Source organism: Ovis aries, chromosome 26 (genome assembly GCF_016772045.2).
Source record: "Ovis aries strain OAR_USU_Benz2616 breed Rambouillet chromosome 26, ARS-UI_Ramb_v3.0, whole genome shotgun sequence".
Lineage (NCBI taxonomy): Eukaryota > Metazoa > Chordata > Mammalia > Artiodactyla > Bovidae > Ovis > Ovis aries.
The window spans coordinates 22,760,329-22,774,265 of NC_056079.1; the positions used below are offsets into that span (position 1 = coordinate 22,760,329).

The 13,937-nt window shown below is 37.6% G+C and overlaps 1 protein-coding gene across 5 annotated transcripts in view; it reads left to right on the forward strand.

Annotated features, from left to right (window-relative positions):
• Nucleotides 1-13,937, forward strand: part of DLC1 (DLC1 Rho GTPase activating protein) — a 519,553-nt gene that overhangs the window by 192,312 nt on the left and 313,304 nt on the right. For all 5 annotated transcript variants that reach the window (XM_012105836.3, XM_042241334.1, XM_060406932.1 and 2 more), the window contains exon 3: nt 12,033-12,182. In XM_012105836.3, coding sequence (XP_011961226.2) covers nt 12,033-12,182 — 150 coding nt within the window. The remainder of the gene's footprint in view (nt 1-12,032; nt 12,183-13,937) is intronic.

Genomic DNA, 13,937 nt, shown 5'->3' on the forward strand with positions numbered 1-13,937 from the left:
TTATAAAATATACGATGGCAAAAAATTTATTCTCTCATGGAAGATTTAGTACAAACAGTAACAATTTAAGTAAATTTGTAATCCTAAAAATACCACGAGAGTAGCCTTATGCATTTTTCACATTTAATTTTGCTATTAAAGAGAAAACAAAGTGCCAATTCTTAGATTTACTTGGGATTATTATCTGAATAATATTCATATACTTACTACTCTGAATAAGATACTGAGAAAATATTTCCATTCTTTGAAGTTGTATCACTAAACTTGAAAGGCAGTTAATGTTCATTCATTCAAGGAAAGAACCTTATGAAAAAGTTCTTCATTGGAGTGACGTTGAATTTGAAACCAAGGGGTTTCCTCTGATATACTCAGGCAAGGGAGAGGTGTTTTAAGCCAAAGGAGCATTATTACTGAGTCAAAAATAGAGTTGCCAACAGATCCTCTTCAGAGGATGAATGAATTAACAAACGTTGGTACATTCAGTAGTGGAATCCTATTCAGCGCTGAAAAGAAATGAGCTATCTTAAATGCATATTACTAAGTGAAAGAAGTCAATGTGAAAAGGCTATATGCTGTATAATTCCAAGAAAATAACATTCTAGAAAAGGCAAAACTAATGAGACAGTAAAAGGATCAGTGATTGCAGGGGTGAGGGGAGGGAGGGAGGGATGAGCAGACAGAGCACAGACGATTTTTTAGGACAGTAAAAACACCCTGTAAGGTACCATATTGATGGATGCATGTCATTGTATGGTTATTCAAACCCACAGAGTGTACAGTACCAAGCGTGAATCCTGAAGTAAACTACGGACTTTGAGTATGATGTGTCAATGTAAGTTCATCAGCTGTAACAAATGTTCCATCTGGTGGGGAACGTTAACAATAAGGGAGGCTTTGTGTGCGCATGCCTGTGTTCATGTTTGTGTATGTGCGTTGGAGGGGCAGGGAGGGTAAAGGGTATATGGGACATATCTGTACCTTCCTTCCAATTTTGCTGTGAATCTAAAACTGCTCTTAAAAAATAAACGAATAAAGGCTTAAAACTCAAAAAAAATTGAGTTGTCAGATAAAATACAGAATTCCCAATTACATTTGAATTTCAAATAAACAACAAAACATGTTTAGAATAAGTATATCCCATACAGTACTATCTCACTGAATATTTGGGACTTTACTAAAAATATATATTTTGTGTTTATCTGAAATTCAAATGTAATTTTTGTTGGCTAAATCTGGTAATCTTAGTTGCAAATGAGAAAGAACATGGCATATTTGAGAACCCAAAGGTTCTGTGCTTCTAGTACAGTATTTCCTAAAATATAGTATGGTTTATGTGAGGTTACATCAGATAGTGTAAGGATTTTTTATTTTAATAATTTTGTCATTTTATAGAAAATACATTTTTATTTTATTTTATGCAGCATTATATATTACAAATTCATTGTTTCAGTTGAGATATATATGATTGACATATAACATATTAGTATCAGGTGTAAATAGTAATGATATGACTTTTGTATATATTGCTAACTCATCACTACATCGAAGCCTAGTTAACTTTCAGCATTACACATAGTTACAATTTTTTGTAATGAGAGCTTTTGCGATCTCCTCTTAGTAACTTTCAAATACACAGTGCAGTATTACTACTGTAGAGTGTTATAAAGCACACTCCGTGACTTTTATCTTATAACTGCAAGTTCGTACTTTTTGGCCCCCTTCACCCCTTTTCCCACCACATCCCCAACAAGCCTAGCTCTAGTAAGCACCAATCTGTTCTCTGTATCTATGAGTTCAGTTTTTGTTTTTGTTTGCCTGTTTGTTTTAGATTCCACATTTGAATGAGATCATATAGTAGTTTTCTTTCTCTGTCTGATTTATTTCTCTTGGTGTAATACTGTCAGGGTCCATTCATGTTGTCACCAATGGCATGATTTCATTCTTATTTATGGCTGAATAATAGTTCATTGTTCGTTTTCTCTATTTTCTTTACTCATTCATCCATCATTGGACTTTTCACTTGCCTCCATATCTTAACTATTTAAATAACACTGCAGTGGATATAATGATACGTTTATCTTTTCCAGTTAGTATTTTTGTTTTCTTCAGATAAATACTTAGAAGTGGAATGGCTGGATCAATTTCTTTATTTTTTGAGGAACCTCTGTACATTTTTCCATAGTGGCTGTACCAGTTGACATTCCCATCAATAGTGAACAAAGGTTTCCTTTTCTCTACATCCTCACCAGCACTTATTATTTCTTATCTTTTTCATAATAGCCATTCTGACAACTATCTGTGAAGAGATATCTGATGTTTTTTTGATTTGCGTTTCTCTGATAACTCGTGATGTTGAGCATCTTTTCATGTATCTGTTATCTCTACATCTTATTTGAAAAAAAAATGTCTATGCAGATCCTAAAAGTACATTAAAATTTTTTTATTGAAATACAGTTGCTATACAGTATTGTGTTAGCTTCTGCTGTACAGCAAAATGAAGCAGTTATACATATACATAAATCCCCTCTTTGTTAGATTTCCTTCCCATTTAGGTTGGAAATGCATTTTTAACTGTGAGATGTTAAGTCTACCTAAAGAAAAATATCAAGAAATATGCAGTTGTCCTCAGAATGATTGAATTTGAGGAACACTGGGCAGGATCAGGAAGTGCTGAGAGGTAAAATTAGAAAAGTAGACAGAAGTTAGGTCCATACAGGACTTTTCTTTTAAATTAAGTCATGTATTTTTCTGGAAAAGAAATAAATTTTTATCTATGCCTTTCTTTGTTACCTACATCTAAGGAAAGATCATCGTAATACTCTTGGAAATAATTGATGGAATTTTAATGTTAAGTAGATGTTTTCCTTATGTTTTCAAACCAGAATAAGTCCTGTATCCTTTAATATCTGAGCTGGCAAAGAGCTTCTGAGAATTGTAAACAAAACAACAACAACAAAAACTACAGGGATTTGCAGGTTATCGTGTAGGCATGATGACACAGAACACAGAATAATCCATAAAGGTGGATTTTGTGTCTAAATAAATACATACATTAATTGACCTTGAATGTCAATCTAAAGCTTTAGCACTTAAAGTGAAAACTGGTTACAGAATGCTTACCAAATTATTTAGCTAGAAATTATATCCCAACCAAAAATGAACCTTTAAAGCCAGTGGAGGAAGTCATCCTGAGATTCCCCTGGGATAGAGAGGAATTGCTGCCCACACACCTCTCTCCTGGTTCACACTTGCCACTTCTAAGCACTCCTTAGGACCTGCTGCATAAATGTCCTTTGAAACAATTTAGGAGACTGTGTAGGAAATTTGCAAAGTCTAGGCTAAGAAATGCTCCATTTGAAGCCTCACTGAAATTTAAAAATTGAGCAAATGTGTGACCAGTTTTTTTCACATCCCTTTTAAATGGGAGGGGAGATTAATAGAGAGTGAACTACTGCACAATTGCACTCATCTCACATGCTAGTAAAGTAATGCACAAATTATCCAAGCCAGGCTTCAGCAATACGTGAACCATGAACTTCCTGATGTTCAAGCTAGTTTTAGAAAAGGCAGAGGAACCAGAGATCAAATTGCCAACATCCACTGGATCATTGAAAAGGCAAAGAGAGTTCCAGAAAAACATCTATTTCTGCTTTGTTGACTATGAAAACCTTTGACTGTGTGGATCACAATAAACTGTGGAAAATTCTGAAGAAGATGGGAATACTAGATCACCTGACCTGCCTCTAGAGAAACCTGTATGCAGGTCAGGAAGCAACAGTTAGAACTGGACATGGAACAACAGACTGGTTCCAAATAGGAAAACGAGTACGTCAAGGCTGTATATTGTCACCATGCTTATTTAAATTATATGCATAGTACATCATGCGAAATGCTTGGCTGGATAAAGCACAAGCTGGAATCAAGATTGCCAGGAGAAATATCAATAACCTCAGATATGCAGATGATACCACCCTTATGGCAGAAAGTGAAGAACTAAAAAGCCTCTTGATGAAAGTGAAAGAGGAGGCTGAAAAAGTTGGCTTAAAGCTCAACATTCAGAAAACTAAGATCATGGCACCTGGTCCCATCACTTCATGGGAAATAGATGGGGAAACAGTGTCAGACTTTATTTTTGGGAGCTCCAAAATCACTGCAGATGGTGATTGCAGCCATGAAATTTAAAGACACTTACTCCTTGGAAGAAAAGTTATGACCAACCTAGACAGCATATTCAAAAGCAAAGACATTACTTTGCTGACTAAGGTCCATCTAGTCAAGGCCATGGTTTTTCCAGTAGTCATGTATGGATGTGAGAATTGGACTATAAAGAAAGCTGAGCACTGAAGAATTGATGCTTTTAAACTGTGGTATTGGAGAAGACTCTTGAGAGTCCCTTGGACTGCAAGGAGATTCAACCAGTCCATCCTAAAGGAGATCAGTCCTGAGTGTTCATTGGAAGGATTGATGCTGAAGCTGAAACTCCAATACTTTGGCCACCTGATGCAAAGAGTGGACTCATTTGAAAAGACCCTGATGCTGGGAAAGATTGAGGGCAGGAGGAGAAGGGGACGACAGAGGATGAGATGGTTTGATGGCATGACCAACTCAATGGACATGAGTCTGAGTAAACTCTGAGAGTTGGTGATAGACAGGGAGGCCTGGTGTGCTGTGGTTCATGGGGTCGCAAAGAGTTGGACAGGACTGAGCGACTGAACTGAACTGAACTGAACACAGACACTTAATATAATGCTATAATGTACATACCAGTTAAAAGATTCCTTGTAGTAACTTTAAATGAGAGTAATATTTATCTCTCTCTATCATCTAATATTAAAATGATAGTAGCATATGTTATTATTCCTTAAAGATAACATACAAAGATTTTGTGGTTGAACAGATTATATCTGGCAAGTGGGAGATAGTAGTTGTGTTTTTTTATTACCTCTGTTTACCTTTATTACCAGTCTGCATAAATTTTATCTCAGAGTGCACCTGAATAAAAATTAAGGCTGACTTATTAAACTTGCCTAGAAATTCTGGCATAAAATAATTACATTATTTTTAGCTTCTGCCAGTCAACTCAGATGAAAATCTTCACTGCTTCTGATGAAACAAAGATTTAATCACTTTCTGATTCTTCAAGCAGGATATTATGTTAAGAAAGGAAAGTCTAGAATGAGGAATTTATTGTCAAATGAAATTTATAACACTAATATGAGATTTCATACTAGTCCAGCTGGCTTTAGATCAAATAATTCAGAGTGAAGTTGAGCCAAGCTTGTTGCTGAAAGGTCTCTTTCTTTTACGGGTGAGCAAGGAGTATTAGCAGCCTAGAATAGCCAGTAAGATGTGTATGGAATCAAAGACAGTGTAGAGGCCAGAACCTTGGCTTGTGAATCAGGAAGTCTTAATTCTATTCCTGGTCTAGCCTTTAATTTATTATGCCTGTCTATGGGATGCCACAACTCATTGACAAGCAGAACATTCAGGCAGTGCTGAATTTGCTGAGCCAAATATCTACTATTTGGAAGCATCCGGGTATTTCACTGAATTTTTTGGTTCCCTTCCAAATGCTTGGCATAAGGAAAACAGAGGCTGTGCAGCTCTAAGGGAGCCACCCTTTGCTCTGGACCTCATGTTTGCCCCGTCTGTGAAATGTCCAATAACTTACACATCATCCCCGCTCCCTGCGCATGTGCTGTGTTCTGTGCTGCTCAATAAAGAGCCTTTGGAGAAAGAGAGAGGGTCAGAATTATCTTCCTCAGAGGGGAGGAAAGAGGGGTCATAGAAGCTCCCGTTCAAAGGGTTCCAGTTTATGACCCTGTAGAGAATGATCTCCTAAAATCTCTGTTTATCTCCCCTGATACCATTGTGATCAAAGTGACTTCAATGCCCAGGGACTAAGTAGCTCAAGGGAGTAAAGAAGGAGCTCTCTCCAGTTGCCCAATTAACACTGCATGGCTGGGCCATCTTAGGTTTTGACAACAAACCAAATTGAAAGGAGGTTTTTCTCGTAATTTGCCTAAGTATACACTGACTTGTGTTTGAAAAAGAAACAACTGGAAATCTGTTCCACAGCAGCTACGTACATTATCTATACCTTGACAACAGCTGGTTACAGTCTCAAGACAACAGGATGTTTCTGTTCTTAGCAGGACGCAGGCACATACTGGGAGAAAGAGACATATATCACATGGTTGACTCAAGGTCAGCGCACAGCCGAAAAAATCCTTCTCATTAAAAAAGCAGATTGAGACTATCCCGTTAAGAATAGCTTGTTCATGTTCTAAACGGGCACTTAATTCTTAGGCTGTGTTAAAGAGGGTATACAGAACATGGAGAAATACTTGCCTTCTCTGTCTTCATGGTCAGAAAACATGTAAAGTAATATATTTAATCCTTGGTACCAACCATTAGTTGGGTCACTGATAGAACTATGTCATATCCGGAGAAGAGTAAACAGAACTAATAAGGATTTGAAAACATTATAATTATGTTTTCATATATATATAAACAATATAACAGAAATAATTAAAGGAACTGAGAATGATTTACCATGAAAAAGAAAATGGGTGCAACATAGTTTTTCAAATATTTGAAAGGCTATTTCATGGAACAGGCTTTACTTAGGCTGTCTAGTTCTGGAGGGAGAAACTGAAAAGGTAGAGGAAGGCAGAATCTGTTTCCATAACATTTCTAAATGGCAGAGGATGAGATGGTTGGATGGGATCACCAACTCAATGAACACGAACTTGGGCAAACTCAGGGAGATAGTTAGGGACAGGGAGGTCTGGCATGCTGCAGTCCATGGGGTTGCAAAGAGTCAGACACGACTTAGCAACTGAACAACAACAGCATTTCTAAAACTTACCCTGTAAAAATATGAAAGCAGTAGCTTCCTAGGAGATGAGGCAGTGCCTGCAGTAGACGCTCAATAAACATATCCTGAATGATTGTTAAATAAAGCATAAAGAATTGGACCAGATGCTTCAAAGATATCTTGTAATAAATTGTGGTCATTGGCGTTCTTCCAAAACATAGTTTCTATATGTTAGAAAGAATATAAACCAGGGTGTGGGAGTTGAAAGAGAGTACGCATGATGTGGAAATGATTACTAAACTAATCATGGAAGGAAGGCAAAGTGGAAAGAGACTAGGGCAAGGCACAGCGAGAGCCAGTTCTAGGCCTGTCAATTTACCAACAGAAATGTGACCTGGACCTAAAACTCGCTGGAATCACTTTCCTCATCTGCAAAGTCAGAACATTGGTACCAATACCACTGTCCTGGACCTGTAGGTTTCAGAAGTCTCAGGTGTTGAATGAAGTACCCAAGGGACATGATGAGTAACCTAAAGAAATGAATTTGACTTACTTAAGTAAAAATACAAATAGATATGCTCATGATAATACATTTCAGGGAGTTTTGCAAACGTAGATAAGGGATAATACCAAGAAGGTAGATAAAGGAGCCACTACCAGAAAAAAAGAGAACCTTCTAGAAGGTCATTAAATTTAAACCTACAATATATACTGAACTCTACCTGGGCGATGGAAGCAAATATCAGGGAGAGTAAATAAAATGCATTATTTCAGTATATGATTATGTTAACTACACCTTCATTACAGCTGTTGGTTTAATTGTCAATATTTCCATTCAAGTCAGATTCTAAGAATGATTCTCTGTCCTACTGGTCGCCGCTCCTAGTGTGTGTGTTGGAGCCCCTGTGCATTACCTCGCCACAGACCAAAAGTGCATTCAGTAATGTCTAGCTGGGAGCTTGAAATTGGCCATGGATGTATTTACACTACAGAAAAGTCGGCACACACTGCAAATTAGGGCTTTCTTTTTATTTGGAGATCCAGTTGCTAAAGGTTTTCTGACATATCACTGCCCACTCACTCCCTACTTCCAAGAAACAGGATCCCTAAACAGTTACTTCTTTTTCCCTTTGATCGCAAAATGTATAGGACTTGATTATTAAAATTTCTATTATTTCCTTATAATCACTGTAACGTGGGACCTCAGCAGAAAAAAAGGACTATGGTTAGAACTAGAAGAATCATCTTCAGTTCAGTTCAGTCGCTCAGTCGTGTTCGACTCTTTGCGACCCCATGAATCGAAGCACGCCAGGCCTCCCTGTCCAGCACCAACTCCCGGAGTTCACTCAGACTCACATCCATCAAGTCGGTGATGCCATCAAACCATCTCATCCTCTGTCATCCCCTTCTCCTCCTGCCCCCAATCCCTCCCAGCATCAGAGTCTTTTCCAATGAGTCAACTCTTCGCATGAGGTTGCCAAAGTACTGGAATTTCAGCTTTAGCATCATTCCTTCCAAAGAAATCCCAGGGCTGATCTCCTTCAGAATGGACTGGTTGGATCATCTTAGGATAAACTAAGCTGTTTCACCTGTATTAGTTGTGTGGCATTGCTGGATGTAAAATGTGATGAGGTTCCAAAAATGTTTGGTTGTCAAAATGTGGCAAGAACTCTGAAAGTTTGCAAACAACTCATTTGCTTATGTCCTGCCCGTGGCCCCACTACACGAAGAATAAAATTGACCTCCTTACAGTGACCTTCGTAACAGAATACAGCTTGGCTCCTGCTTATAGCCAGCCTCATTGTGTCCTAGCACCCATTCACTCTCCCACTCACTTTCCCTCTCTTGGCTTTCCTAACTGTTTTTCACTTCCTCTTGTTCACCAAACTTGTTCTCACCTCAGCGTCCTCATCACTCTCCACCCCGCGTGGGCCACTGATTTCCGGGTTCTACTACCCTCTCTTCTCCTCCTCCTCCCTTCCCTCCCCGCCTCACACCCTCCCTTCCTTCCTTATTTCTCTCTTTCTCTCTCTCCATTTCTATCTGTCTCTTTCTCTCCTCTACCTCATTTTTTTTTTCGTCCTCATCATGATTTACTCTCACTTTGGCAGAAAGCTCTTCTCTGACCACACTTCACCAGATGGGACACTTCCCCTGCAGTTACTGTATACCTCATTACCCTATCTATTTTCTTCTTACCCTTGTTCCTATCAGAAACTATGTATACGAATTTTTTTTACTTTCCTTATGTCTTCTCATGTTGACTATAATATTGAAGACAGCAGAGATTTTCTCTCTCTTATTCACTGATGAACGTTTTGTTCCCTTTCACAGAACAGTTGTGACTGCAGGGAAGATGGGAGGGGAGAAAATTTCACATCTTGGCTTTGATTTAAGGGGATTCAGTTACTGAAATACATAGAACTAAGGCAGCCTCGCTCATTAAGAAGTTCCTCTTCCCCTGGCCTGTAGTGACAGCATGAAATGAAAGCTCTGCTGTAGAGTTCAACCTTGCCAGAATCTGCAAACACACAGCTTTGTTTTCAGACATGAGCTATTTGCTGGAGTTTAGCCATGGACATATGAAAAGTTAGAACTTTGCAAAATATTCATACTTGAGCTTTTAACAACAAGGACAAAAGATTTATCCAAAGCATCTGATTTGTAGCCAGCTCTATTTTGTGATGCTTAAGGTGTAATGCTTGATGCTAGTCTGTACACTTTACATTTCAGGCTGAACGCTGTAATAGATGATAAACAAGGAAGCATCCATGAATGAAAGGGAAATGCAATAAGCTTATTTCTCTGAAGAAATATCTTAGACCAAGGCTGCTTGATTTTATTCTTTTGGCAGGTCATTTAAAATAATTCGATGCTCAGCCCATAGACTTGAAAAAGTTTTTAAGCACAATCTCAGCATCCAGTTAATACAAATTGTTTCTAAGTCTACTGTTGATAGGTAGGATAGCTTCAGGGTGTTCTGTTTTATCCAACGTTAACTTAGTAGCTGGAAAAATATCAAGACATATTTTCTAACACTCCAGGAAATGTTATTTCACTGGCTTCTATTGATTTCATTAATATTTTTATTCCTGTAAAAGTGTTGCCTATGCAGTGTAAAACTTGATTCTGTGTCTGCCTGGTGGTAAAACCTCATCTTTATGCTTGAGGATGTTATGACTGGTGAATGAAAGACAATCACACAAAAGCATATGTGAACACAGAGATATGCAAAGAACATTACCTTGACAAACGAAAGTTTGGTTTAAATGAGAAGGAAATTATATAAGCAAATACATTGAGGGAGTAATTAAGGAGATTTTGAGTCTTCTCTTCAGGCAGATCCTTCCATTTTGTGTATTATTTAAAGAGAATTAAAAATTTTTAATATTTCTGGGACTCTTAAAGTATAAGCAGTGTTTTACTATAAATAACATTTAAAAAAATATCACGAAGTTCGGTAGCATTGAGGAATATGATGTAGGGTAACGTTCAGATCTGTTTGCAAATATCCTGGCCCTTTTTAAACACAATGAAACTTTATGATCACAAAAGTTCTATAATTCTCTGTCAAAGCCTCATTAACTGTTTTAGACAACACAGATGATGGCAGGAAACGGAAGAAATAATTCAGTATAGTACTCTGAGGGAATTAACATAACTCAGAAAAATTCTTAATGTATTCTCAAAATGAATGACTTTATGGAAGTAGGACTAAGGCTTTCAGTTTGACATTAAACTTTCAACCAAGTACAGGTTCAGCTTACCCAAATAATTTCTTAATGGTAGCTGAATTAATGATTTTTTGACCAACTTAATCTAATAAACCAATTATTTGACTTGTGAAAAATAGTTTTTGTTGATATTAACAGTCTACTTTGCCTGTTTGAAGTACAGAGACCCCTATGGCATTAGATGACTCCATGCAATTACCCTAGTCCTTGTTCTTTGGGGTCTGCCCTAATGGTGATTAGGGAATTTAGGGTGATTAAAAGAAAAAGTCCAAAAACAAAATCAAAGATCTGATTCAAGCAGTCACCTCACTCATGCCGCTACTCATCCATCCCCTTAGCAAAACCTCCTGACTACTCCCTGGTACCCACACCCTTCAGGCTTTCATCACAGTAGAGTTTCCCTTTGAGGTCACTGCTGACGGTCCTTTCAAAGCTGATTTCACCCAGGTAAATATCTTAGACAGATGAGAAAATGGCAACATGAGTCACAAATGACGTTTACCTCAAAAGGGGCTGGTCCTGAGTCCATGACACCTCTCAATAGGTCTTGCTTCTAAGGAAACTCACAGTGCTTTCATGTTTTATCTTTTTTATTTTGTTTACCCTTACTCTGCCCAACCCTGATACTTTGCACATTACAGGACATTTTAAAGTTTCCTAATGCTAATGACTTGAACACACAAGAATAGTAAACAGTCATGTGCAAATAACTCTGTATGGTCAGTGAGAAGCTTAACTATTTTTATAAGAAAAAGTATTTACATAAATGTATGTCTATGTTATAGAGAATTCAAAGTAAGTAATCACAATTCATGTGATTGTAGAGGCTTTTTTTTTCAAAATTGGGTGAAAGAAGGTTGAAAATGAATATTGGCTTATTAAGCATTACAATATTGTAAAGTAATTAGCCTCCAATTAAAATAAATAAATTTATATTAAAAAGAAAAATAAAATTTAAAAAAAGGAAATGAATATTGGCAATAACATAGCTTGAAAAAGCAGTAAGTGGCGTCACACAAAAAAACAAAACAAAACTTCTTGCCTTATTTGATTCTTTTCCTATTTTTTTTTACTATCCTCAGAAATAGGCATCCAAAAATATTATCTTGTATGCATCCTTAAAACCTGAAAACAATTATTAGTATGTTATAAATGATTTGTGTGTATAACTGATTTTTTCCCAAGAATAATCTGAAAATAGTAAATGTATCAGTATCACAGATGTTATGCCTCTTTTTCATTGTGCCTTGGTCTAGAAAACATATATTTAATATTCCTGTAAAAATGCCTTCTTGGCAGGAGGTCGGTATTTTCCCAGTGAACAGTCCACTGGTGGTACAGAATAGAACGTTCCTGCCCCCTTAAATAGAAGACTGCATATTACTGTGTCCTTTGTGTCCCATTGAAGAACAGGGAACTTTTTATTCTTTCCAGGAAATGGCCTTTCAGATTCAGTAACGGCGTGTTCTGTTCCTCAGGAAATAAGAGAAGATCGAGATAGGGCGCGACTAGACTCGATGGTGCTGCTGATCATGAAGCTGGACCAGCTCGATCAGGACATTGAGAATGCCCTCAGCTCCAGCTCCTCTCCGTCCAGCACACCAACCAGCCTGCGGCGGCAAGTCCCTGTGAGCTTCCCACCTCCCGCTTCCCACATGTGAATGTGTCCCTGCACCTATAGAGGCCCTCTTGAGAATGAAACACCTTGGATGGCCCAATCTACCCCCGTGTGACCCTGATAGTGTTCCATAAACATGACTCAAATCATTCTAGGCTTCACGCAGAGTCCATCAGAGACGTGTGTGATTCAAAAGAAAATGGTTATTATTGGACAGGAAAGAGGGTCACTTTGGGGAGTTACTTTGCTTCCTAGTGATCAAATTCTCTTCATTGCTGTTGTCCCCTCATTGTCAGTCTCCTCTGATATGTTGTAAACACCTTTAGCGATGCTCTGTTCATCTTGTTTAGCATTTTATTTCCAGATTCCCACAAATTTACACTGAATATAGAAGATGGTTAATAAGTATCTGTGGATGAATGGATGAATGATTGGATGGATAGATGAGTGGGCAAGTAGATGGATGGATGGGTAGGCACGTGGATGGATGGAAGAATGAATGCTGATTGAACTAACTCAGCATATTACAAGAAAGAATTTACCTGAAATCAACTTGAGAACACTCTAAAATTCACTCAGCGAAAGATAATGAATAGGACAGAGGTGAAAACTTTATTCTACTGTGCATTAATTTCATATAAGATAGACTCTCTTTTGAGAGTCTAACACCCAAGATAAAATTTAGAAGACATAAATGCCAAAATGTCTATAGACTTCACATATTTAATATTATGTTCATATTAAATGGCTTAGTTTTTGCATATCTAGCAAACGTGATGGTAGAATTTACTTGTAATTAAGCCACGGACCCCTTTTGAGAACCTACCAAAATAGTAGTTCTACTATTGATTATGAAGTTATTCAAGACTTATTCTGACTGTGGTACAGAATATTTCACAGAAAATAAGCAAGTTAAACTAGTAGCTAACCTTAGTATATATGAATGAATTACATAGTGTGCATTACGTATGCTAACACATTCCTTCCTTATAACATTGTTCAGAGTAAAAAGAATAGAAAAGTTAGTAATTGTATGTATAAGAGCCATGTCATTCAACCACTATCCCATACTTCTTTTCATAGCTGACTATTATGGGAATCTGATACCTTGAGTAAAAAGCAATTTTAATTTAAAAATGAAAAAAAATATGACATTAAATACTTCAGTCTAGACCTAGAAAGCCAATAGAAATGACATTTTTCTTTTTGTTTGTAACCTTCTGGATAATTTTTCCTATGCTTCAGGATTCATCTCAGATGTTTTCTTTACAGTGAAGAAGGGAGAAGGAGAAGGGAAGTCACTCAGTCGTGTCCGACTCTTTGCGACCCCATGGACTGTAGCCTACCAAGCTCCTCCATCCATGGGATTTTCCAGGCAATAGTACTGGAGTGGGTTGCCATTTCCTTAAGTCTTCCCTAATTCTCCATACGTCTTCCCAGACAGAATCACTTACTCCTCCCCTGGTGCCACAGTGTTTCACACATACTTCAGTAGGACAGACATCCAAGTGAAGGAAACACAACCAGAGTAGCCTCCTGAAGACCATCAAGAAGGGTGTTTTAACCTTGTTTACAGATGAAAGGTGCAGAGAAGCTTCATGCTCATTTTCACCATTTCACTTTGTGCTCATTTTCATCATTTTCAATAAATGTAAAGCCCTACTTTTCAATAGGAGAGGCTTCTCAGTACTTTTTTGCCATTAATGTACATGTGGGATACTCTTTTAAAGTTTTCTGTTGTGAATTGCTAATCTCTGCCTATCTC